General features: G+C 41.4%; 2 protein-coding genes across 4 annotated transcripts in view; one reads left to right on the plus strand and one right to left on the minus strand.

Moving 5' to 3' along the window:
• ADSS2 (adenylosuccinate synthase 2) overlaps positions 1-13084 on the minus strand; it is a 42242-nt gene extending 29158 nt beyond the window's left edge. For 2 of the 3 annotated variants that reach the window (XM_037895347.2, XM_043543370.1), the window contains exons 1-2: positions 12680-12957; positions 141-243 (exon numbers count right to left, since the gene is read on the minus strand). In XM_037895347.2, coding sequence (XP_037751275.1) covers positions 141-243; positions 12680-12847 — 271 coding nt within the window. In that variant the 5' untranslated portion in view covers positions 12848-12957. Of the gene's footprint in view, positions 1-140; positions 244-12679 lie in introns of all 3 variants that reach the window. The other variant, XM_007057956.4, reaches the window with a different exon arrangement.
• A 39-nt stretch (positions 13085-13123) lies between these two features.
• Positions 13124-27796, plus strand: part of CATSPERE (catsper channel auxiliary subunit epsilon) — a 76719-nt gene continuing 62046 nt past the window's right edge. Inside the window, exons 1-4 of the mRNA XM_043543369.1 lie at positions 13124-13508; positions 16781-16829; positions 19753-19826; positions 26856-26925. Of these exons, the coding sequence (XP_043399304.1) occupies positions 13387-13508; positions 16781-16829; positions 19753-19826; positions 26856-26925 (315 nt within the window). The 5' untranslated portion in view covers positions 13124-13386. The remainder of the gene's footprint in view (positions 13509-16780; positions 16830-19752; positions 19827-26855; positions 26926-27796) is intronic.

Genomic DNA, 27796 nt, shown 5'->3' on the forward strand with positions numbered 1-27796 from the left:
AAGGGTTGAGCAGGAGTAGGAAGTTCCTGACTTACTATGCTCTGAGCTGTAGTGGATGTTGATGGCTTCAAGAATAGAACTCCAAGAGTCTGGACTTGTATTGGTGTTAAAATTGCAGTTTTGGAAAATGCCATACTTACCAATGAATGCAATGACTTTTGGATTGATGATCCCACTGGGTAAGAGATGAAAATCATATTCCACAGAATCTACAACAACAGTATGCCCAGCATTGTTGCCTCCCTGCAAAATCAGACATTGATTTATTGCTTTCAGTATAATTGAAGATCAACAAGTATGGAGAACTGGAGTTTGTGCTACCTTGGTTCCCCTCCCAAATTTGCAGCTCCCATGTGTCTGTTAAAATAGGAGGGAGTCCAAGTGAATCATCGTGATTAACTTGACAATTTCAATGGCTGTTCTTTTTCTATACCTGCTTTTGACACTTACATGATTACACTTTTTTTTAAAAACATATGTTCCTCCCCCAACCCCTCCAATTATCCAAAAAGCTTTTGGATCAGATTTATAAAGGTATAGTCTAAAGGGTAGGTCACCATTTCCAAGGTAGACGCATAAATATTCTAGAATTAGTGATAATACACAACTGTTCTTTGCAATTTTGAAGTCACATATGAATAGCTCTGTTGAATCCAAAATTTCTACTATAAACACATATAATTTTCACTCCATGCATCTGAAGAAGTGGGGTTTTTACCCACGAAAGCTTATGCTCAAATAAATCTGTTAGTCTTTAAAGTGCCATCGGACTCCTTGTTGTTTTTGTGAATACAGACTAACACGGCTACTCCCTGATACTATAAACACATATGCACATTGCTGTGGACACTTAGTTAAGTCTTTGAAACTGCAACATGAATGGAGATGAGGCTACAAAATCATCATTGGCACAGTTATACTTCAAGGTTTTCTTAAAATCCTCAAGGTGGACCAGACCAGCAATCTAACATGTGAGTGCTCACAATTTGTATTCTGAGCTCTGTCCCGTACATATTTTTCTGACCAATGCTCAGTATGCATAAACTAGCCAAGCCTATTTCCTCAGCCAGAAGGGACATCCTGCCTTTCAAGGTGAAGAGAGCCGAGCTGTTAAGGGGTAGGGATCCATGACAAACCAAAACATGATCTTCCTGAGGAACAGAAAGCCTGTTTACATAGAATGTATTGGTATGTGATAGTCTTGGCTCTTTCTTCTACAGTATTAAAAGGATTTACTAATTGGGAAATATGGCTAGAAAACCAAAAGGGAAGTCTGAGTCTTAAAGCGGTTTTGGGTACATTCAGCATCACAAATTATGCTGAATGGCAGCATTTTACCCTTTAATCCCAAAGAGATTTGTGTCATGCATCTTATTTCTTTCATTCATACAGAAAACTGAAACGAGTTAGCTACATTATGGAGTATTCTCCAATAGTATTCAGGCCACAAAGTTAGTCATTTGAAACTTTAAAAAATCCAAACAAATAAATCTTTGTGTTTCCAATGAATACTGCAAGCTTATCTACCTTAATGTGTGATGCAACAAATCCCAAAGAATTCGCTTAAAAGCTATTCATTGGAAATCCTTGATAACATGGGACTAGGATAAATCCTAATCAGCCGAATTTTCTAGGTTGAATGTACACTTATATTTTGTGCCAGATATGGGGAATAAAGAGTCAATGCAGATTTACCTTTAAATCAGCAAGATTTTGGCCAAAATCTTCAGCAATTTTTTTTATTTAGTTTGCATCTGTACTTGACCCTAAATACGTTGGAATAACTTACACAGCTATAAATGGGCAGAACACATTTAAGAGCAAAGACACTCTAGTAAGAGTGTGTTTATTAAGAAGTTATCATCAACTCATTTATTCTATTTTTAAATTTCACATAACAATATCTGAATAATTGTTTTAACTGACCCAAGAATTATATTTTATAAAAAAGATATTTTTATAAAATGCTAGGTCCGCTGTCTTTCTAGGTTGACATTTACATCTTTCTCTACCATTTTGGCAGATATGCAATATAGTGTATCAAATAACTCATAAAACAGGGGGGAAAAAAAGAAAAAGAAAAAAGAAAAGAAAAGAAGAGGGCATTTTAAAAGATATATAAATCCTGCATCAGTTTTTCTGGTCTTCAGAAGCTTCCCCCCACCTTTGCTTTTTGCATTACAAATTCAGGTCTTGTCTACTGTTTTTCTGGGAACATACTTTGGCTTATTGAGGAGCTAGTCAGATTAAGCAGTTCCTTTAAAAAACACAACATTTTTGGTATTGCATTACAACTACAATGCAGGTGAAACCTGACAAATTTAAATAAATTACTTTTGTTTATTGTATTCTCAATTAAACGTAAATACACTTAACTGCCCTACAAACAACGAAAAGAAAATTTTTTTACTAACTTGGAAATTTTAACTATCAACTTTTCAACCATTCAAAAATGGAGCACATTTTACATGGATATCTTTGAGACACAACTTTTAACACTGTGATTGCATTTTTTCCAAAGTAAATCTGTAGAATAGAAACACTTCAAATTGTTCTAATCTAACAGAAATCTAGTGGATGCTACATATATTGCAGTTTTGTAAAGCAACTAAAAAATTTAATAGGTGAGACCCAGAATATTTTGCACTTCTACCTGTTTCTGTGTAGTAAAATTTAATATTTTAACAGTTACTCTCTTTTATAATATGATCTGGAAGCATTTTATAGTACTTCTCATCTATAAAGAAGAATTAACACCGCTGCTTCTTAAAAGATAAGCAAAACCATACACACTGATCCCAAATTATTTATTTGGATTTTACAAGACCTCAGCAGAAACCTGAAAGACTAAAATTTATATTGTTAATACTTCTGAGTTTAGAGCCCCAAACACCCTTTTTTCAAAAGCAAAATTATTTCAAGGTGCCTTATGCTTCATGACAAAAGGAAAAAGGCCAAACCAACAAATTTTACTTTACCAAGACTATTAATGATAAAACTTACTTTATTTTCTCGTTACACTTCTTTAACTGGAATACGGAACGTGATTAAAGGACAGTTTTACCTGTGGTTTTGCTTTTTTTTTTAAACATACTTGAATTAAATTCCCTCCTGCTTATCTTTTTGCGCAAACCTCTCCCAATTCAGTTACTGACTCTCTATTAAATTTACCTTGCTCTAAGTGCTTATTTTAATTGATTAAAAAAACTGGAATAAAAAAAAAAAACTAGGAAAAGCTGGGTGGACCTGGTAACTATCTTCAAATGTGTAAAGGGTGGTTATAAAAAGGATGGTGATCAACTGTTCTCCATGTTCACTGAAGGTAGGACAAGAAGTAAGGGCTTAATCTGCAGCAAGGGAGGCTTAGGTTAGATATTAGGAAAAACTTTCTAGCTATAAGGGTAGTTAAGTACTGGAATAGATTTCCAAAGGAAGTTGTGGAATACCCACAGTTGGAGATTTTTAAGAACAGGTTACACAAACACCTAGGAGGGATGGTGCACAGGGGGCTGGACTAAATGACCTTGAGGTCCCTTCCAGCCCTATATTTCTGTGATTATTTTTGTGGTTGTGGATTGCTGCCCCAAAAACTTTAGTCCCTGTTAGCCAAGTAGTAAGAGTCCAGAAACTACTTCTAAACCTGTGGAGTTTTCTGCTTGATAACATTATGCCAATTTGGAGTGGGCCAACTGTTTGTTTTTTTAATAAGACTTTGATGGCAGCCTATTAACATCTCAAAAGCTGATAGTCATTGATAATAAGTTTAAGCATCACCAAAAAAAGGTGCATGGGCATTTTTGATATTCTGTTCCACTGCTATCCTTCCAGCATTCCTCCTTCCCCTTCCCTGCAAATGCTGATGACAGAAGTAACCATTGTGATAATCTAGTCTGACCTGTTGTATAACACAGGCCACAGAAATTCTCCAGAAATAATTCCTACCTAGAGCATATCTTTTAGAAAAACATCCAGTCAAGATTTAAAAAAAAAAAAAATTTAAAAAAAATCTTGACTCCACCACAACTCTTGGTAAACTGTTTCAAGTCACCTCTTAACTTTCTCTTTGTCAAGCTAAAAAGAATTGAGCGCCTTGAATCTGTCACTATATACAGGCATATTTCTAATCCTTTAAATCATTCTTGTGGCTCTTCTCTGAACGCTCTCCAATTTATTCACAAATCATGAAGAATGTTGACACCAGAACTGGACACCATATTCTAACAGCGGTCACACCAATGCCAAATATAGAGGCAAAATAACCTCTCTACTCCTACCCAAGATTCCTCTGTTTATGCATCCAAGGATCACAGCTCCCAGTGCAATGCTGATTATTCTCTATCAACCCCAAATCTTTTTCAAAGTCACAGCTTCCCAGGAGAGAGTCCCCCATCCTATAAGTATGGCCTACATTTCTTGTTCCCAGATGTATACATTTAGTCATATTAAAAACACATTTCTTGCTTGCTCTCAATTTACCATGTAATCCAGATTGCTCTGAATTGGTAGCCTGTCCTCTTCATTATTTAGCACTTCCCCAATTTTTGGGTCATTGGCAAACTTTATCAGTGGTGATTTTGTTTTCTTCCAGGTCATTGATAAAGATGTTATATAGTGTAGGGCCAAGAACAGATCCCTGTGGAACCCCACCTGAACATACCCATTCTACTATGATTTCCCCATTTACAGTTACATTGAGACCTATTAGCCAGCTTTTAATTCATTTAATGTGTGCCATGTTAATTCTGCATCTTTCTAGGTTTTTAAATCAAAATGTCATGTGGTACCAAGCCTCATGACTTACAGAAACCTTAGTGCATTACATCAACACTATTATCTTTATCAACCAAACTTGTAAGCTCATAAAAAAAACCAACAAGTTAGCGAGGATCTATTTTCCATAAACCTGTGCTGACTGGCATTATATTACCATCCTTTAATTCTTGATTAATAAAGTCCCGTATCAGCCATTCCATTATCTTGCCCAAGATAGGGGTCAGGCTGACATGACTATAATTACTTAGGTCATCCTATTTGCCCTTTTCAAATATTAGCACAACATTAGCTTTCTTCAGATCTTCTGGAACCTCCCTGGTGTTTTAACATTTATTGAATATTCACATAACCAGTCCAGCGATCTCCTCAGACAGCTGTTTTAAAACTCTTGGATGCAAGTTATCTGGATCTGATTATTTTAAAATGCCTAACTTTAGTAGCTGCTGTTTAACGTCCTCCTGAGATACTATTGGAAAGGAAAGAGTGTGATCATCTGATATGGCTACATCATGTTTTTCCCCCAAGTACAGAACAGAAATATTTATTGAATACTTCTGCCTTATTATTGATAATTCTACTATTTCATCTAGCAATGGACCAATACCACTGTTGGGAACAAAAAACCCCCCTAATATATTTAAAAAAAAAAAAAAAAAAAAAAAAAAAAAAAGACACCCTTCCTTATTGTCCTTAATTCAGCTGGCCGTTGATTTCTCCCCGTTTCCCTTTGCTTTCCTTATCAATTTTTGACAATTCCAAGCTCCTGATTTATATTCGTTACTATAAATTTCCCCTTTCTTTAAAAATAGCTGCCTTCACTTCCCCTCTAAACCAAAGTCCGTTTGTTCTTTAAACCAAGACAGGCTTCTTCTTTGATTGTGGCTTTTTGAGCATCTAGTAAAGTGTTCCTAAACAACTCCCAATTATCATTCATATTTTTGTCTGAATTCTTCCTTCCAGCCGTTAATCCTCTCTTCCGAGAGAATAGTTACAATGCCTGCCTCTGCTTTTGCTCATAGCTTCCAAAAGTGATACCAGAATAAAACTGACCAGGATCCTTGTTAGTTTTACTGCTGGAAAGGATATGAAACATGGCAGTGGAAACTGACAAGAATCCTGGTCATTTGCACTCTGCTGCAGCTTGTGGAAGCTGCCTGCAGCAATGCAGGCAGTGGAGCCCTCTGTCAAGTTTGGAAGAGCACTTATCACCTTAACCTCTGTTGATAAATTACTTTTGCAACCCTAAGCGCTACAACTGTTAAAAATTTAGATGCTGAAGAAGATGGCAGTCAGCCAAGAAAGTTTTCTAATCATCCTGCAAGTGGATTTTTCAAGCCCTGGCTACCCAAGCTCTAAATATATACATATTATGTACACATAAGAACACACACATAGCTCAGTTAACTTGATGGATATAGTGGGGAAGTTGTTTTTTCTTTATATTGGGGTGGACTGCTGGATTAATGGATATCATTTATGGCAGCTGGCAATATGATTTGATATATGGTTTTAATTTTGTGATGTCCTCTAAAGAATTTAATGGACAAACAATATTTAAATAACTATTAAGACACTGCAGTGATTTTTTTTTTTTTTTTTACCCTAAAGAGGATATCTGAAGCTATCAGATCATAGTACTCTTTTAGAACATTCTTAAATTAATTATTACAATGTTGATGGAATTACATTTTACACAAAGCATGGACACAATGTAATCACTAGTCTACAGGCCTTAATTATTAGTTACTCCATCTACAATTCTTTAATCAGAGATCGTAGTTGCAGGATGGTCAATACTGAAGAGAAATGTTATTTCAACAACTGCAGTCTGCTTAGATAACTACATGAAACATAGTATGATCCCTGATCACTAGCTGATAATCCTGAAATATCCAAGTTATTCAACAAGCAGAGCAGTTAAGTACATGAATGTCTGATAAGAGGCATACCAATATTTAGACAAATTAACAAAAATATTGCCAGAAAGACGACCATGGTATTCATAATACAGTATACTATCAGTTTAGTTAGTGCTATTCAGTTTCTAGAAACTTCCCCCTTTAAGTGGTTCCTTATGAACCATCAGTATTAGAATCATGCTGTTCTAAGAGAAAATTCCTCAAAAGCAGATCCAAAAGTTTTTGGAACAACTAGTCTTTTCCCTATTTTAATGGTCTTTTTCCTAAACATAGCATTATAGTGATAAGGATTTTATAGACTAGCTCCCCACTCTGGGCACATACAGCGAGAACTCATAAGATTTCTTCTACTGAGATATATTGGACTTTAGTTACTCTGAAACCAATCAACTTGAAATAACTCTGGCATACATCTTTGCATTTTATAAGCTAATGACAGCTGAGGACATAATTTCATGATAAATCAACTGTACCCAAAAACATTTCCATCCCATAAATGTATTTTAGTGATAGTGACTTGTGTATTAGTGCATTAAAAACCAAGATATGAAGCTAAATGTGGGTAAAGTTATGGCTAGTGTCAAATATACTATTACCAATGAAATCAGGTGAACTACTTGTAAGATGAACCCTTACCCAAGTGCTGTAGACGTCTGACACAATAGATATTAACGTACAACTTGCATTTAAGACAGAGAACAGTATTAGAACAAAAGTGTTCTGTGGGCATACCTTGATATGGACTTTAACTAATGCACTACATAGCATTTTAAAAGTCAGCACAGCAAGATTAAAAGTGAGGTTTTTAAAAACATAAAAGTTGTACTGAAGTGTGAAGTTTAAGCAAAATAGGCAGGAAATTCAGAGATATGGCCAAAAATCTGTCCAGTTATTTGTAGGTATTTTAGGTCTCCAAATACTAGGTGATTTTACATTGTGTCGTGTATGTTGTATAAAGATTAGATGTCAGCAAGAACACTGAAATTCCTCACTTTATTATGCATATTTTTTCATAGTAGCATGCAAAGGCCCCAGTCAGGGATTAAGATCCCATCATGCTAGGCACTGTACAAACAATACAGTAGCTGCTGCAGAGAGCTAACAACTGGTTTAAAGCAGACAAATTAGAAGAGATTAATTTTTTCTTAATCTTTATTTTAAAAAACAGGATTAGAAATAAGACTTCAGGTATTGTTTGACAGATGACGAGAGACTAAAATAACAAAGAAGTCATAATATATGGATGGAAATACCATACATTTCCTTATTTAACAGAGGATACTTCTAGACCAAGAGTCAAAATAGCAGGTTGAAGATTTATCAGCAGAAAGATTCCAATGAAGTCCAACATTCCATCTCTGTTTTAAGAAGTACAGGTTAATGTTCTAGTTCTCTCTTCTTCAGAATCAAGAGAAAAGTAAATATTATAGCAGGTGTTTCGAGGCCTCCACAGACTCTGACCTACAATATGCTGAGCACCTTCACTGTCAAATGAAGTTAATGAAAGAAGTTACGTTTTTCTTTGTATTCTTGGATGGCATTTTCAGGAATTTGGATACATTATGTCTAAAAGGAAACAAAACTGTATTAAATGGGAATTCATTTCCCCTTGTATTTGCTTGTAGCCATTATTGGGTCATTTCTCATGGACTACCAGACATCTAACATTAATGTCAATAGCAGGGGGTAGCTACCTGTATCCACAAAAACAACAAGGAGTCCGGTGGAACCTTAAAGACTAACCGATTTATTTGAGCATAAGCTTTCCTGGGTAAAAAACCCACTTCTTCAGAAGCACGGAGTGAAAATTACAGATGCAGGCATTATTATACTGACACATGAAGAGAAGGGAGTTACCTCACAAATGGAGAACCAGTGTTGACAGGGCCAATACAATCAGGGTGGATGTAGTTCACTCCCAATAATTGATGAGGAGGTGTCAATTCCAGGAGAGGCAAAGTTGCTTTTGTTGCCAGGTTTATAAGAAACTGCATTGGATGCTCTGCCCACCTTCCAGAAGTTTTAGCAAACCAACCCCCACAACAGCTTACAGCTCCCTTTACTTCCTCCCTCTTTTCAACTTCCAGTGACAGTTTATTCCACCCACTACCAATGCTGCTGTCTTCAATCCGTAAGTCCATCCATTCCCCTGCCCCCAAGTGCTAGAAAGATTTATAAATGTCTTATTGTTTTTTTAATAAATAAAAATCCAGTTTTCATCTTTTCCTTTTCCAGAGTAAAGTTTTCATTCACAGACTGAAATTAGAGATTAATTTTTCTAGTATGAAAAAGCTCTTATGTTCATGTAAATACTCACTTTAGGAAAGAAAAAAAATAAATGCACAAATACAAAATGGGAAATAATTGGCTAGGCAGCAGAACTACAGAAAAGGATATGGTGATTATGGTGGATCATAAAGTGAATACAAGCCAATGTGATGCTATTGAGAAAAAGGCAAATGTCATTCTGTTTTAAACAGGACTGTCATATGTAATCATGGGAGGTAGGAGCTAGTTGTTCCACTCTACTCAGCCATGGTGAGGCCTCAGCTGGAGTACTCTGGGCACCACACTTTAAGAAAGATGTGAACAAATTGGAGAGAGCCCAGAGGAAAGCAACAAAAATGATAAAAGATTTAAAAAACCTGACCTGTGAGGAAAGGATGAAAGTATTGGGCATGTTTAGTTTAGAGAAGAGAAGAGAAGCCTGCGGTGGAATATTTTAACAGTCTTCTAATATGTAAAAGGTTATAAAGAGGACTGGGGCATGCAACCCTTTGAAACATTCTGGCAACCCAATCTGGGGTCCCAAGCCACAGGTTGAGATACCCCAGTATAGAGGATAGGCTGAATTGGTGTAGTAATATTACTGCTTCTTTCCTGTCATACTGGTTAGAAACTATCATAGTAAAACTGCTCTAGTTGAACCGTATCTGAGCTAAAGATCTCATCCCAGATATCATAACCAATTGGTATGACATATCATTACAGAGCATGTGGGACACATGGTGGACATACCACAAAGCATCAAAAGCTCGTTAGATTCTGACCTACAGTTTTTGCAATATCTTGTCAACTGGTCCTCTGTAAGAATTAAGCCATATTAAGAGACCTGATTTTATGCTACTTTATATTAGATTATGAACTCTTTGGACAATCTTTTTGTTCTATTTGTACAGTTCTTAGTACAATGAGATCCTGGTCCATGCATGGGTGGCTGAGGTTCTGTGGCCTGCAACGTGCAGGTCAGACTAGATGATCGCAACAGTCCCTTCTGGCCTTAAAGTCAATGACTGGAGCTCCTAGGCACTGCTGCTATACAAATAATACTACATAGTTTGCTTGGCCACTTTGGATCAGCCATAGCAGCTTTACAAACCCTCTAGACAATGGTTTCTAAACAGTTTAATATTTTATGCAATATATCATGTATAGCAAAGAGGAGTGTCCTTCCCCAGAGATCGACAGCAAGGGAGGCTCAGACGCCCCCTGGTGGGCGGAACAAGGAAAGCCATGCCCACTACACCAGGAGCAGATGGGCGGGACAGGAAGTATAAAAGATGGGCTCATTTAGGGAGAAACCACTGCAAGAGGCAGATGTTTCCATGCTGATATTGGAAACAGAGCCTGCTGAAGTCTTCTGCTGTCTTGAGGACTTGTCTGAAATACCAGATGTGGCTGATGCTGAGGAGTGACTGGGATTACTGCTTGCAGTGTACCCAGGGGAGATGGAGGACAACCCAGAGATCCAGGTGCACCCTGAGGGTAGTGACCCAGGGACAGCTGACTACCCTCTGGCTGGGTTGCTGCCCGAGTCTGGTTCAGTGTGCTGCAGCTGGATCCCTGCTGACCCAGTGGCAGACCACTCTGCCACTGTTAGGGCCCTGGACTGGGATATGGTGGAGTCAGGTGGGCCCGTGGCAGCCTCCCCACCTTTGGCCAGGAGGCATATGGGAGTCTGTCTGCTGAGCTAGGATCCTAGCCTGTTGGGTGCTTGTCCTAGCCTGAGCTCCCCTACACTGTGTTGAGTGCTTGCTCCAGTCTGAAGCTCTAGACTGTTGCTACCTTGCCCTGCTTGTGTGCCAGGGTCCCTGGATTATTCACTGCTCTGCCCTGCCTGAGGTTGGGGCCCTAGACTGTGCTTGGTACTCTGCCCTGTCTGAGGGCCTGGGTTCCCAGACTATAGCTGGTTGGGCTTTAGACTGTTTAGTCAATACCACTAAAAGTATAAGTCCTACCTCCACCCTCCTGTGGGCTGCCAGCGCCATTTTTTACATTCCTATTGATTTGGCAACAGTCAGTCAGCAAAAAATAAGACTGAAGGATAACTTCCTTCTCTTCCCCACCCCAACCTATCCATTGCCAGATAACTGGAAGGAATATACAAACCTCTAAGAGGACAATTAAAAAAACCTGACTTTTTAGCCTTAAGGATAACTTGTACTACAAGTTTTGAAATTCTAATTAATTTTCACATGTGCTTTGTTCGGACAACAACAACAAGTTGATCAGTTTTCACCATGGTTCTCGGCAATTAGTAAAATGTTGCAGAGTTTGCAACATCAAAAGTATTCATTTACCAAAATAAGTGTATCGAGCACACTGTTATTCAAACACTGTATGTCTTATAAAACATATGCAAAGACTGAACTTTGGCCCTAACCTACTTGAAAGTTGTTTTTTTTTTTAAAAAGGTAAGTCAACTTAAAAAAAGATCATTTAGGTTGTCTAAAATTCTGTAGACAGAACTGTTTTAACTGAAAGATTAAGAAAAAATTCTAGGCTTTCTTTCCAATTTTAGTTGGAGCAGTTGACTGTATGCAAAATGCTGCCAATCTTATTCTTTCCCCTTCCGCTACCAGTTTTTCTTTTACTTGTAGGGTGGGAAAATGGGAGGAAAAAATATCTAGACAAAATAGCATCATGTAATGGCAGTATCATGAAAGCTGTCAACATTCAAGGGCATCTGTAATTGATTTACTTAATGAACATATTTTAAGTGACTATGAGCTGACGAGAGAAAATACATACTAACCCACACATATTGTATGGCTCCTAGTTTTCAATAGGAACAAATGGAGTAGAACCTGTTTATATTAAACTTAGGCCTGCAGGGAGGTATGATGAGAATTCTAGATTATTTCATTGCACTGCAATTAACCAATTATAATTCCAGGCTCAGTAACCGTTGTTGGAAACATTCCACACTTTTCATCTTCAAGCACCTTAAAGGCACAGAGTTACTGTGGGTGTGAAAACAGATTCCAAGCCTGTCCCTCTCTCCATGACACTCTGCACGTCAACCCTGTTCTACTAAGGCACCTTCTTCCTCTTCCCTCTAAGCAAAGAGTGCACAAAGGAAGGCTTAGCCGCTGCAATTTGTAAAAAGCCTTTCTCGCCCAGAGATGAGCCTGGCCTGGCTTGGCCGGCAGGGGTGGGCTGCCTCATACTGCCGCCCAGCAAACGAGGGAGCAGCGGTGATGGATGAAGCGAGGGCTGCTCTGCGGAGCTCCGAGAGCACACAGCGGGGCCCGCAGCACCCAAGAGCTGCTCGCCCGCTTCCCAGTGTGCGAGGGACCGGTCACTTCCTTGAATCTAGGCTGGAGGCGCTGCCGCGGCTCAGACTAGCATGTGCGCCGCTTCCGGTGCGTGAGGAAAGCCGGGGGCCCGCGCTAACAATAGGGCAGAGGCGGGCACCCCGGCGCTAGGGAAGTACAAGGGGCGGCAGGGGAGCTAGTAGCCGGGCGGGACGCGCGAGGCAGAGAGCGGGCTGCGAGGGGTGACGGCGGGGCCGGGCCGCCAAGGAGAGCGGGATGCTGGGGAGCGGCTCCCGGCGGCAGGACCGAGTGCGGGGCAGCCCCTCACGGCGGCGGCGAGGGGGACCCGGGCTCAAGGTGACATCTTGGGTCGCAAGAGGAGGAGGAGGCGGCGCCGCCGCGCCAGGCCGCCCTTCCGGCCCCCCAGGTGAGCCCGGCGCCGTTCCTCACCTGGCACCTGCAGACGATGTCCGCGTCCTGCGCCAGCAGATCCACCAGCTTGCCCTTGCCCTCGTCGCCCCACTGGGCCCCCAGCACCACGGTCACCTTGTTGCCGGGCGGGCGCGCGGCACACTCGCCGTTGGGGACGGGGGGAGCTGAGGCGCCATTCTCAGACATGGTTGCCGCCGCCGGAGGCTCCTTTCCTGCTCCCAGGGCAGGGTACACATGAGGCGGCACAGGGGCACGCTCAACCCCGCCTCCTCCCCCCCAGACCCCGCCTCCTCCACGCCGGGAAATACCGCAACTGCAGCCGCCGCATCCAGTGGCGACCGCTGGCTCCCGCCCGGGAGCCCCGCCCTCTTCTCGGCATAGAGCGATGCCGCTCTCAACCCCGCCCTCGCGGCAGGAACTACACTTCCCGGCATGCAGCACGACGGTTCCCCGCAGGGCGCCGCACGGAGTTTGCGTGATGCTTGATGGGGCGAGTAGTCCCTATGGGTCGCACCTGTGAGAGAGGCGGAACAAGCCTTGTTGCTGCGGCCTGGGGCTGACCCAGAAGGAGGGACCCGGTGTGCTAGAGGCGGGCGCGGCGGCTGCGGCTGCTGCCGCTGCCGCTGCCTCTGCCTCTGCCTCCCCGCCTTCGAGAGGCACTGGTGGGAGGTGCCAGGCAGTTTCTGTTGAACACCTCCGCCGCGGGTCCGGTGTCACGTGATCGGATGGGTGGCGGTTTATTGGGGCCGTTATTAGGCGGGCCCATGGCGCGAGCGCCGGAGCGGCTATGGGGCACTCGAGGCCTGGGGCTGCTGCTGTGCCTGGGTGGATGCTGCGGCCTGTGGAGGTGGGAGGCTGGAAAATGGATGGGAGCAGAATGAGATGGGAGGCCTGGGGGGGGGGCTGCACCTGTCAGGGTGCCCAGCTCATCGTTGTGTCCCCGCCCCCCAATCTGAGTGGGGGAGGAACCCCAGGGTGGGCACGGAGAGCGCCTGAGCCACAGGGTGCCTGCTTCTGGCCTGCCCCAGCCCACGCCATGCGGCCCACGGGCAACAGCTTCCAACACGCCCCAGCGCAAGCCACGCAGCCCACCAGGTGACAGCTGCCAACATGCCCCAACCCAAGCCATGCCGCCCACAGGGTGACAGCTGGCAACATGTCCCAGCCCACGCCCCATGGGGTGACAGCTGCCAACATGTGAGGACCCATGCCAAGCAGCTGATAGGCATAGTGTAGCACATGTATTCCCTCTTGTCTTGGATCAAGATGGATCATCATATGCTGGGCTCAGGCGCCTCTACATTATGAGCTGGTGGTGTGATTTCCTCCGCTCGCATACACATGCACTTGCTGTCATCAAGCTTGATGATGATCTGCAAAGAGCTGTCTGATCACATGGTCTTAGCTTCTTGTTGTCTGCTGGTTCTTGAGGTCTCTGGGCTCTGTCTTGCAAAGATCCTTACGGTCTATAAAAGTCACTGGAAATAGGAAAGTCTAGCTGCCTCTACGAAGGACCATGAATAAGGATACGATCCTGTCATGGATTCTGGGACTTTGCAAGATATCCATGACTTCTTCTGGGGCAAGGCTGGAGCAGCAGTCAGTCCCAGAGTAGCAGCCACTGGAACAACTGACTGGCAGGGAGCCATGGAGCAGTGGCCACTGGAACAGCCGGCTAGTGATCAGCCCCAAGGGTACCAGAGCAGTGGCCCCCAGAACAGCTGGCCAGCAGCCCCCAGGGCTGCCAGAATAGCTGACAGTCGGCCTTCCGCCAGAGCAGTGGTCCCCAGCCCCCAGAAGTAGCGGTCAGGGCCAGGTCAGCCTCTCTAAGGCTGGAGCAGCAGTGGTCAGCCCCTGTTGCAGGAGCAGCAGCGGGGTTGGAGCAGCTGCAAGTCCTGGCAGCGCTCTATGTCCCCCACCTTCACCCCTCCAGGGTGTTTTTAGTAAAAGTTAAGGACGAGTCGTGCGCTTCTGTGAATTTTTGTTTATTGTCCACGACATGTTCCTGACTTTTACTAAGAATACCTCGGACAGACTCTTAACTTAACCAAGAATATATATGTATATAAGGGAAATTGAAATGAATAGCCAAAGTAGGAAGCCTGATTATGTTTTTTCAAAAAGATTAAACACATTTTGCATTAAAGACAGCTGAAAATACAGAAATACTTTCATTAAATCACTCTTCCATGTAAGCAACTGCTGCAGTTGATATGGAGATGCTGTGTGATTGTGAATAACAGGTGAGGTGATTCATGTAATCACAGATTGGGGGGGAAGGAATTCGTAAGACACTCTGTTGTCCACAGTATGAAAAAGTTTTAGGACTCCTGTACTTAGGCCTGGTCTACACTACACAGGTTGACATAAGGCATCTTACATTGATCTAATTATGTCAGCGTCTATATGACAGCTGTGTCCCACCTATGTAAGTGCTCTACTACATTGCTATAATAACTCCACCTCTGTGAGAGGCGTAGGCCTTATGTTGGTGTAGTTAGGCTGGTGCAGTGTCTGTATAGACACTGCATTACTTAGATCTGCTGTTAGCGCTCTTGTCAATTTCACAGCTCCAGCAGCCCCAGCAGTGAAATTGACAAGAAAGCTCACAATTTCACAGCTCCAGGGCGTGAAATTGACAAGAAAGCCTGGCAGCTAGAGCCCACCTGCCCACCCCTTCCCTGGAGAGCTGGGCAGCTGAACACCACTCCTGGCTGGGAGCTGCAGGCATCTAGACTCCACTCCCAACTGGGATCTGGGGAGAAAAACCCAGAGGCTGGATCCTGCTCTCAGCTGGGAGCTGGGGCAACAAGCCCAGGTGGCTGACCCGCTCCCAGCCGGGAGGTGAGAAGCCCCCCGTTGCTTTCCCGCTCCTGGCTGGGAACATTGTCTGTCTTGTCAATTTCACGACTCCATACTGGAGTCGTGAAATTGAGAAGGCCGCCTGGCTCCTGGCAGGGTGGAGCTGAAAAGCCTGGGCAGCTGGACCCCACTCCCTAGGGGCAAGAAGCCTGGGGCAGCTTCCCCCAACACACCCGCTCCCAGCGGGAAATGGGGAGGCGAGAAGCCCCGAGCAGCTTCCGTCCGCTCCCTGTGGGGAACAGGGTGGCGAGTCAGGGTGCAACCCACTTCCCTGTGGGGCAGCCCAGCTCCTGGCAGGGAACTGCCAGCGGAGCTGAGACACTTGGCTCTCAGCTCCCCACACTGCCCCTCTTAGGTCAGTGGAAGTGTGCCTGATGAGGACGCACACCACCAACCCAAGGAGCATAGTGTGGACATGCCCCACCTCAGTAATTACCTAATATGGGTCGACCCAAGTTTTTAGTGTGAACATACCCTAAGTAAGCTATGATTGCTCTACCTCCTGGAGGCTGTGAGCCTAAGTAATGGTAAGCCTGTATATATTGGAGACAACCCAGGAACCTGCAGAGCTGCAGGAAGTTTCCAGATGGTTCAATTGGTGACAGTTTCCCTCTGAGCCTACTGAACCAATGCCTAGCATTGTGTTAGGTTGCACTGTTCTGCTGTAGGTGCCAACTTTCCTGTTAAATGTAAAGCTGAAATTCTAATGGTCATTCACGATTTTATGGCATTTTTAACAAAGTAGGGCTGTCATCCCTGATTAGATGTCTTGATTTAAATCTAATTTGGGTACTTATTGTGCTTACATAAATTTTCACTGCCGTTTCAATTGACTACTATATTCTTCACTTCCGATCCTAAACAGTTGTATAGTTTTGCTATGTGCTGTTAAACAGCTGACACAATACATCTAAGAAGTGGTAACGTACCATAGGTGTGTGAGTAATTCTAGTTTGTCGTATACAAATATAGTGCCAAATTTGGCCCTCATTTACACCAGTGTAAATCCAGAGTAAGTCTACTGACTTTGAATTGATCCATGGTTTGTAGACTGTAATCTTAGGCTTTCACACAGCTATTCCCTGGCTTCCCGAAATACCTTTGGGACCTCCAGAATATTGTCATAACATGATATTGCTTTGTGATGTTATTCTAATGCTGCTCTCTAAGGGGGTCATAGAGTATCACTGCTTTACTGTTTTTATTTGGAGAAGAAATTAATTTTGACATTCATGCCTTTGTGCATTTTCTTTGCAGGTATAAAACTAATGTAGAAAACTATGCTGTCTTCACTACCAGAACCACCGTAAGTGTTGTTTAATAATGATCAAAACAAATCAGTCGTGATTTGTAATACACTGCTTCCGGCTTTTATTTGTGTATATTAGGGACTGACAATGTTTTGGATCTGATTTCAAAGACCCTTTATTTTGTAATGTCTTAATATTGCAAAGTAGAGTAGATTTTGCTGTATATAGGAAGATTTTTCTGTAAGGATGTTTCAGGACTAATTCAATCAGGCCCACATGTTACTTCACAGACCCATGGAAAGCAGACAAGCCCTCTGCTTAAGCAGACAAACCACTGCTTACACCAAGTTCTTAGATCCAAGGACCAGGTTTTATTTGCATAGGTACAGAGCACTACACCCAGTGATCAAATGACATGTAGCAGGCCAGTGAACTGGCTATATCACAAGGGGAAAGGCATTGATTCTAGGTTCTGACATGATCTTTTATACATAGTATTACACATTATCTTTATCAACACGCCCTTCTATTCATTTGCTGTCCCAAATTTTTTCTTCCCTATTGGGTAATATTTATTGCTGTACATCATGTTCTGAATTATACAATAAGTTGCAAAAAGCATTGTTCCCCTTTTTAGCAATAATAAAACTATCATACTATTTGACAGGGATTTTGCTTGTTTTCCCTAGTCTCCCCAAAACCTTAATAACAGAGTGTTCAGATCTTAATATTTTTTGTCAGGAACCTTTGTTCTCACTTTTCCATCTCGAAAAGGTTATACAGAGGTTATAAAAACCACACTTGAGTATGCAGGCCTACAAAACCTACACATATATTGTTTATACTTCTACTTATACATTCCTGATCAATTATCCACTAAATAAGCATTAGGTCTTTACCAGGTTATATAGAGTAAGCTCACCTAACCAATGCTTTACTCCTTTACATTTTCTCACATGGGTTTAATTAACCATACCATTCAATAATATGGTTATAAAATATGCTAAATCTTGACAAAAGTTCAAAAAATACAATTGCTGATACCCATTGTCAAGAACAAGCACTTTTTGTAGTCTAGAGAAAGCCCTAGTGCAAAACTGTTCAGAGATTTCCATTTGCACTTGTTCATTTTGTTTTATTATTTATTTTCACTTTTAAGTGAGAGAAACAACAAAAATATATGTTACATAATAAGTGTAATAGTTTAGGTCATATTGTCTTTTCAAATTTAACAAAATTATTGGCGGAAGATGTATAGCCAAAACAGTCATATCTATTTCAAATTTCACTTTAATTTGGACACACTAAAGCTTTACATGCAAATATACTTTTTTGGGGAATAAGAGGCAACTCTCATATAGGAACAGTTAGTAGATAATCAGTGATTACAAGTGGAGGGGGCGGAGTGTGTTCATCACATTCCATTTAAATATACTGAAGAGATATTTAGAATGGTCACATCTGTAGGCCAAAGTATGTATTTCTGGCAGTCAGTCATCTCAAACCAGCATGATTATATATCTGTTTAAATTACCCAGTAAGTATGTGTCTGATCAGTCATCAATTCAACTTTAACCTGTTTAGGGCTCAATACTGCCCATATTGAGGTCAATGGAACTTTTGCTAGTGATTTCAGTGGGAACAGGGTCAGACCCATAAATCAGAAAGGAAAGTTAAGGGTACAAGTGGGAATAAAAGAAAAATGCTGTAACACAGTGGTTCTCAAATTGTGGCCTGCAGAGCAATTGCTGGTCATCTACAGAGCTGACTGGTTATATGGTACAGGCTCTTCCTCCTTATTAACTGCTGCTACATTGCATTAAAAGACAGCTGAAACAGATTTAATATTTTTCTAATGTTGCATTTCCATGTTAGCAATTTATGAGTTTTCCACAGCTTGCACCAGTTCAGTATCACAATGTATGAATAAATGGTGCCGTTCTCAAAATCATTTGCAGTCAGCTTTAGTAATTGAATTAGAACCATTTTCTTGGCAAAAAATTCTCACTGTTGCTACTACCAGTGATTGTGAACACACTTGTGCACGCACCATTGTACACGTCAACAGTTTAAAAAGCAAATGAAGTTGAAAGGGTTAGTAATTCTCTGCACTACTTGGAGGGAAATTCAGATTTTATTGAACTGCCAGTCCTAGTCTTTTGTTTCTGTGGCACCAGGCATGGGAGTTCAGTGGAGTAAAATTATGCATTGAGGGGAGGGAATGCCTTGTCTATTGACAACAGTTTATCTGGCCCATTTAGGGTGACCAGATAGCAAGTGTAAAAATCGGTACAGGGGTTGGGGGGGTAATAGGTGCCTATATAAGAAAAAGCCCCCAAAATCGGGACTGTCCCTATAAAATCAGGACGTCTGGTCACCCTAGGCTCATTGCAGAGCACCATCTAAAGAGCTCGAAGGCAGTTTTGAGTGTGCTTTTGTTGCGTGATGATGGCCTTGGCAATAGTGAACTGTTCCCAGGGGGAAAACAGAAATCTTTACTGATGTATTGAACTAAAGAATAAAGAGCAAGAAGAAAACTAGTTTACTCTCACTGGCGCTACTTACTGTGAGTGTCACAAAGATTGCACTTTGCAACAAGATTTCCTGCCCTGCTAACAGGGACCTCAGAAATGGTAGTTGTAATTCAAAACCTTATTTGCTAGTTTTATAGAAGACATACCATTTTATTTATTTGTAGTGTGCTTTACATAATTTAGTCTGTTTTTTTCCCATTGAAATTATTGACAAAACTTTTTTTGACAGTGGGAGAAGACTGGGTTTAATACCATAGTCATTACAATTTTAAGTTTGAAGTTGTCCCTAGGCATTTTTAATATTTAAAGAATTTAATCATTTCTGTGTAATAATTAAAAACCTGGTAAAAGAACATTGTGGTTTTAAAACCACTGTACAGTTAGATATATTGCAACAGATTATATATTTGTATGTGCTACCATAAGTTCTCTACTTTTTGTTTAGATATATTTAGAGTATGAAGGAGCTGAATTTGTGCAATGGGAAGTTTCTACGTTATGTACTGTTGCAAATAAAAGGTAAGGATTGCAAAAGTGAATAATAACAGCACAATGGTAACTCACATTGACTTTATTGGGAGCAGAGTTAGGTCAATTCTGAATACTTTTGAAAATTCCACCCAAAGTTTGAGAAGGTCGTGTTTGTATACACATACAAATAAGATGGGCTTCTGTTAAGCCTGGCACATGCATTCATTTGGAGATCTGTTGGAAAACAAAATGTTATTTTTATTTCCCTTAAGAATTATGAAGTACAGATCCTTTGTTTCAGAATAAGAGTTGTGGGTTGAGATTTGCGGAGGAGACAGAGATGCAGGTCCTGAGGTTTCTATATAATTTATATTGTAAGTTAAATATTTATTGATGTAATGGAATATAGAATTAGGCATTGGCATATACAGTATAAAGTAGTTCTAAGTATGCTATTTCTCCTAAACTTCCTTGCCTATGTACTGTACATGTGAGGAAACCTTGAGCCAAAAAGATTGATAAATACTTTAAAATATGTATCTAAATTAAGAATTGCACATTTTATGTTCTTGGGTTTTTTAATTTTTTTTTTTTGGCCCAGTGCATTTATATGAACAATGCCATGTAAACAGATATTCTTTCTATCTCAAAGATGTAAAGAGTCTATCATTGTAGAACATAAATGCTGAATTGTATTCTATGTTTGTGTTATTTTTAAGTTGAAACGTGTCTGATTCCTTACATTTGGAGCAGCTAGGGTCTTCAGGAGGACCCTATTTAAGACATTAGACTGCACAAAGGTTTCTAGACACATAATGTTCAGGGAGTGGGACTGACAGGACACAATCTCTTTTGTCTAGGTATTCTTATTTGATCATTTAATGGCCAAGATACCTAATGCATTTGTGAGCTCCAGATTAAATCCAGCTACGCTAGGAGTAGGGAACCCAAAATACCACTTTTTTTAAAAAAAGCATCTCTGCCCCTAAATGACTGTTTAGCCAGGATATGGTACAACCTTTCAAAAGATTTCATATTAACAGAGGGATGTATTACAGCTATTATCTGCATAGCACTGAGATCCAACACTATCTACAGTATAGCGGGAGTACATAAAAGTTATACTCATGCAGCATTGTGGCTGAAAGTTTTGATAAGCAAAAGTCAGGTAAAAAGTTGTGGTTTCCACTGCAGCTTTAAGTTGTCTATCTTGCTGTGTTTGTGTTTATATGTGTTATGTCTTTGAAATTATTGTATTGGTAAGCTTATTTGAATGTACAATCAGATATCACATATTTAAATAAACACATTTGAATGATTGCACATTCAGGCATATACATCTGTGTGTTAATGTGAGTGTATTATCATTAGATTGCAGATTCAAATCCAGATGCAAAATGCAGTTGTTACTCCCAAAATCCAGACTTAAGGCACCCCCACAATGGTTTGCCTATTTCAGTAACTCAATTGTCAATTGTTTGTTTTGGTAGGTGAAAGGAGATGGCCCATCCTAGAGGAATTGCCAGGGTTTTACTAGGGGTTGCCCTATGACCTTCAGAAAACTCCCCAGAACAGACTAACTTTGTTTACGCTTGGGAAGACATGGATATAGCCTTCGGCTCAAAGGATTGACACTCAGGCAGTAATCTTTGAAAACAAAAATTTTCTTTATTTAATGTACCAATATTCCCTGATACAATAAAATCTTTTAAAAGAACAAAAGCATATATCAAGAAACATAAACATAAATTCTATTAGCACAAGTATTCACATTAAAGTACTCAATACTGCAATGTCATACATTTGGAAATGGCTCCAAGTGGTTACATTCTACATGTCGTGATCAATCACATGTAGGATGCTGACAGCAATTCTAATTAAAGCACTAAACTTTTATACATAGTAACATATATCCAACTTTAGTATCTCAAACACACTCATATGTCCTAGCTCCTTCTTATACCGTAGATCTCATGCTTACTTTCTACAGTCTTCTTTTCCCTATGATCTGTCAAAAGGTCCCTGTCTGTCTCAGTGCCAAACTCCTGTTCTTCTTTCTGTCTGCTGCTACCGCACCTCTGCCACCCCTTCTGCGCTACTGCCGCTGTTGCTTGCGGTGATTTCTTGATCCATCACAACAATCTAGCCGCCTTCTTCCCTCTTCAGTGATTTTTCTCTCTTCCTGCTTCTTCTGACTTTTCTCCTGCTGACAACCTCTTCCTTCCAGTCACTCACACACATCAGTACTACCAACACCAAACTTGTCAGCTCTCTGCCTTATATATGATTTTTGGCCTACTTTGGTTATTTCCTCAATCCTTATCATTAGCATACTTCTCCTCCAATCATCTTTAAGTTCTCTCTGATTGCTCCATTCTTATGAACCAATTAAAGCCGCTAAACCTATCTGTCAATCAAAGCTGGATCTGATTGAAAACCTGCACCTGAACTGACTGACCCCTCCCTTTAGGTTTTGGAGTAATCTTTATCTAACCTCAGCCTGCCAGCTTGCTATAGGCCAAATTACTCCAAGACCGCCACTTTAATCTTTGTGCTCTGATTACCTGCAACTACCATTTTATTATTCCTGGCCCTAACTGCTTAAAACTGTCTTTATTAGTTATTAAATTCTTATAAATATAAATGATTCTTATTTTCTTAATACATCTATATGCATCTTAATATTAGGATTCACTGTAACCACTCCAATTTTTACCTAATTTTAGATCATTTAATTCTGATATTTCCTTCACTTCAGCTAGTGGTGGCACAGCAGTGTTCTTAATGCTGTATTTCATACACAGAATAGAGCAGCTGAAAGATCTCTCATACCATAGTGTGTCTTACAAAGGTGTTGAGATACGAAATAGATAGCTATTTTAAATGTAGTATGTTTTATAAGGGTGTAGCACACTCTCTGGGCTTGTCTACATATAGTTTTTATTCCACTTTAAATATATCAGTTAGAAACTAATATAGTTGAAGCAGTGCAACCCCATCATATGGACACATTTATGTTGGCATAAAGGTGCTTTATATTGTGATGTACAGCTTAGGGTATGTCAGGGCCGGCCCACAACATATTGGCACCTGAGGCGGGGATCTCAAATGACGCCCCCATGCTCCCTCGCTTGGGCCAAAACTTTGAAAGGTCTCATTTCTGCTTTCTCCCTGTTCTACTCCTCTCATGGTACTGCTCTGCTACCTACCCCAATAAAGGAGAACAAATAACTTGAAATCCCTTGTTCAAAAATTGTAAGTGACACTTAACTTTCAAACACCTGAACAGCAAATGTAATTTTTCTTGTTTGCATAGTAAACACTGGCTTTTTTAACTGTTTGAATAATCAAAGTGGTGCTTTCCGTGCCTTCTTGGTTACAAAGATTTGAACTGCTTCCTGAAGGTCCACAGTCTGGGCCAGCTCATGCTCTATTGAGATCGTTGCAAGGCCGACCAGCCTCTCCTGTGTCATTGTGGAGTGTAGATGTGTTTTTATTAACTTCAGCTTGGAGAAGCTGCGTTCTCCACGGGCAACTGTTACAGGAAGTGTTAGAAGTATGTGCAGAGCAACAAAAGCATTTGGAAAGAGGGTGATCATCTGATTTGTGCACATATATTCCAGAACAGCCTTTGGAGTTGATCCTGCTGAAATGTGTCTTGAAAGGGCTTTCAGTTCATCACCTAAATCACTCGCATCAATATCGCGCATATCATCATGTGTCAACACTGTCTCTAGTGCCCTGCATTGCTGGTGTAGGTCTTCTTCAGGTATAGTGAGGAGTTTTGGAATATTATACAACCTCCCAAATATACTGCTGTGTTCCTTGAGCTGCATGAAACGTTCTTCAACTGACTGTATTGCACAATTAGCACCTGGTTAAAGAATTCAACTTTGAATTGTTGTTTGGGGTCTCTTATGGGATTATCCCGTGCCTCATAATCAAAATGTCTTCTTCTTCGGTGACTTTTGTATTCTTGAATGGGTGGGAAAATAGCTTCAGTGTGAGGTTCCTCTGCCACCTTCTGTGCACTCTTCAGAACATTTTGAAATCCCTCATCTGACCGGTAAGACTGTAGGTATGACTTTGCTTTGTCCAGTTGTTCCATTGCTCCAGATATATCAAGGTCAACACCTTAGAGTCTCTTGCTTACAACATTTATTTCAAACAGTATGGCATGCCACAACACTAAGCCACACACAAAAATGAAATTATGTATGATTCCGGTGATTCCATTTCCCTCTGCCACTGTTCTCCCACAAACAGTTCCTGTCATAGCGTTATCCTTCATAATGGCAACTATGGCATCATCTATCTTCCCAATTTGGTGTTTGATAGACTTTATCGCCTCCCCTCGACTTTCCCATCGTGTGGCACTCAGTGGTTTCAGTGTCAGAGAGGATGTTCCCAGACATTGCTTCAAAATTTGCCATCGATGAGTTGATGCAGAGAAAAATACAAAGATGCTTTGAATGACATTAAAAAATTCAGCAGCCTCACTAGAAGCTGATACTGCCTCACTGACCACCAAGTTCAATGAATGAGAACTGCATGGCACAAAAAAAGCTCGAGGGTTTAACTCTTGGATCCGTGTCTGCACTCCTCTGTTCTTTCCTCTCATGTTGGCACCACTATCGAAGCCCTGACCTCTCATGTCAGCTATCGCAATTCCCGTATCTTCCAGCTTTTTAAGAAGCACATTTGTCATACCAGCTCCTGTAGTATCATCAGTGTCAATACATTCTAGAAAATGCTCTTTGACAGTCTCCACTGCAGGGACATTTTCACTAGGTTCTGTTGTTGTTACAAAACGCACCATTAAAGTGATTTGTTCCATATGGCTGGTGTCAGGTGTGCAGTCCAGAATAACAGAGTAATATCTTGCTGACTTCAAATCTGCCACAATCTTCTGTTTGACTTTTGTTGCCAGTAACTGTATGATCTCATTTTGAATTGTTTTTCCAAGGTAGTGGTGTGTGTACATTTCTTGGGCGGTGACTCTTCTTAGATGCTCCTGGAGTACAGCATCAAACTCAGCCATCAGCGCCACAATTTTAAGGAAGTTTCCATTGTTTGGCACATACAGCTGATCTGAAGTGCCACTCAGTGCTAGATTTTTGGTGGCAAGCATTCTCAAAATGGCAATGAGCCTTTTCAGAACATTTTGCCAGTAAAGAGACTCTGATGCAATCTTCTCTTGATGCTGATTGTCTATGGTGGCCTTTAACCTTCGTCTCATCTCGAGCTCTTTCCACCTATGGAAGGCTCTCTGGTGATTTGCTGCCTTCTCATGGCATGCCAGATTTCTAACCTGATTTTTCCAGTCCTTTGTTCTTGTAGAACCCAATGTGGCTGGAACATTAGACTGGAAGAGTTTGCAACAAAAACAATATGCAGCATTCTGGGTTTTTGAGTACATAAGCCGTGGCCTCTCCACTTTGTCACCATTGGGGATTTCATGCCAGTAATGTGTTGGATGGAAACTTCTATTTTCACTGTCCTTGGGGAACATGAAGTTTTTCACTTGCTGTGGCCCATGCAGTACAAGGAAGTCCCTCAGGCTACTGCTCAAGTGGGTCCACAGTCCTGGATCATCTAGACTTAAGGAACTAAACTCAGCAGCAGCTGTTTCTTGCCCCTCCACCACACTCTTCTCTGATCTACACTTTTCTTCAGGAATGTGCATGGTTACATCCATTTGAGATGGAGATATGGATACTGCAGTAGCTGCCAGGTCACCTGCACTCTGACTAACTGGAAAATCAGGCATGTCCTCACCAGTCACATCCTCACAAGGCTCACCGTGAACATTTGTGTCTATGTATCTCAGGAGGGCTCCTTCCTGCTTAGATAGAAAAGCTTCCTTTGCTTGCTTTCTTTCTTTTTCTGAATGCTGCCCCAGAGGGGCATTTTCTTCTTTCACTCATGACTGCTGTTCTGTGCCAGCTATAGTGGCTCTCAACACTCATTTGAAGGGGACAAATAAGCAGGCTGGTAGCAGGGCCTGAGTGAGGGAAGATATCAGCATCTTAAGGGCCTAACTGGCTCCAACTATGTCAGTTGACTGCCTGTTCAAGGAAGCAGCAGGAAACAGGAAGCTTCTTGAGAAGCTGGTGTTAATCAGTCCAGGCTCCTGGGGGTGCTAGAGAGGTACATCAGAGGCTCCTCCTCCTCTCTCTCCCTACAGCTCCTGCTGCTTTCTGTTATTCCCTCTCACCTTTTCTCCTACCTGCCTGCTATGTCTCTTGTGCCCTTCTTCCTCCAGCACAGCACTCCACCATCTCTGTGCATCTAGAGCAGAGAGCATACATATGCACCAGCAGCAGACACAATTTTCCACACTCTGGGACCTAGTGGCGCCCCTCCCCCCAGTCTGGCACCTGAGGCGGCCACCTCAGTTCGCCTCATGGTGAGGCCATCCTTGCGGGTATATCTACAGTACAAACACTACAATGGTGCAGCTGCAGCAGTAGCATAGACACTTACTACAGTGATGGAAGGGGTTTTCCTTTCACTGTAGTAAATCCACCTCTCTGAGAGGCAGTAGTTAGGTTGACAGAAGAATTCTTCCATCAACATTTTGGTATCTACATGGGGCTTTGTTCAGCTTCATTATGTTGCACAGGGCATGACATTTTTCACAGCCCTGAGCAAGGTAGCTAGGGCAACCTAAGTTTTAGGTGTAGACCAGGTTTTTGTCTCATAAATGAACGGAAATAAGCTATACTGGTATAAGACACCTATACACTGGCATAACTGGGTTCACACTAGGGATTGTACTCATTTAACTATTATGGTATAAAAAATATCAGCTCTACCTGAAATAGTGTGTAGATTAAGGCTAAGCTAAAAAGCTGAGCACATTGATTTTGAACTGAACGGGCAATCTAATGATAGTACATTAAAAAAAATTGTTGGGGAATAAGGAAGAGGAAGGTTTGCTCAGTTTGAAAGATGGAGATAGGGGAGGAATTAGGTCCTGAGTCAAAGTTAAGACTGAATGGACCAGTCAGAAGTGCATATGTCTGGTGTTAATTAGTATTAAATACCTGGCTGTTTGTTTTTTAATTACTGTAGTTCACCTACAACAACACTGAACTGTCCAGTTCCTGGAACTCACACAGTTAGACCAAAAGTTGACAATGAGGTAAGCTGTCAATAATAACTATAAGAAATTCATAGTGCACTGTGGTAAGGTCCATGTGTTCCTAGTATTTTGCAGTATTTGCCACAGAGTCCACTTCAGTGGATCACAAATTAAATGTGAGTCAATAGTGTAATACTGTTGCAAAAAAATGTTAATGATCCTGGGACGTATTAGCAGGAGTGTTATAAGAAAGACACTAGAAGTAATTCTTCCATTCTGCTCAGCGCTGATCAGGCCTCAGCTGAAGTACTGTGTCCAGTACTGGGCACCGCACTTCAGGAGAGATGTAGACAAAGTGGAGAAAGTCCAGAGGAGAACAACAAAAATTATTAACAGTCTAGAAAACATGATCTATTAGGAAAGATTGGGGAAAAAATGGGTTTGTTTAGTCTAGAGAAGAAAAGAGTGACGGGGGACACGATAACAGTCTTCAAGTACGTAAAAGGTTGTTATAAAGAGGAGGGTGATAAATTGTTCTCTTTATCCACTGAGGACAAGACAAGAAGTAATAGGCTCAAACTGCAGCAAAGGAGATTTAGGTTAGACATTAGGAGAAATTTCCTAACTGTAAGAGTAGTTAAGCACTGGAACAAATCACCTAGGGAGATTGTGGAGTCTCCATTATTGGAGGTTTTTATTATCATCTTAGGCAAACACCTGTCAGGGATGGTCTAGATAACACTTAGTCCTGACTCAGTGCGGGGGACTGGACTAGATGACTTATCGAGGTTCCTTCCAGTCCCATGTTACTATGATTAGCTTCATAGTATTGCTCCAGAATCAAATCTTTCTAGCCCTAATGGTTGTGAAAGAAACCTTCCAAATGTCAGCTGAGTATAACCAATGCAGTGATGTGTTCCTGAGTCTGCTA

The sequence above is a fragment of the Chelonia mydas genome, chromosome 3 (genome assembly GCF_015237465.2).
Source record: "Chelonia mydas isolate rCheMyd1 chromosome 3, rCheMyd1.pri.v2, whole genome shotgun sequence".
Taxonomy (NCBI): Eukaryota; Metazoa; Chordata; order Testudines; family Cheloniidae; genus Chelonia; species Chelonia mydas.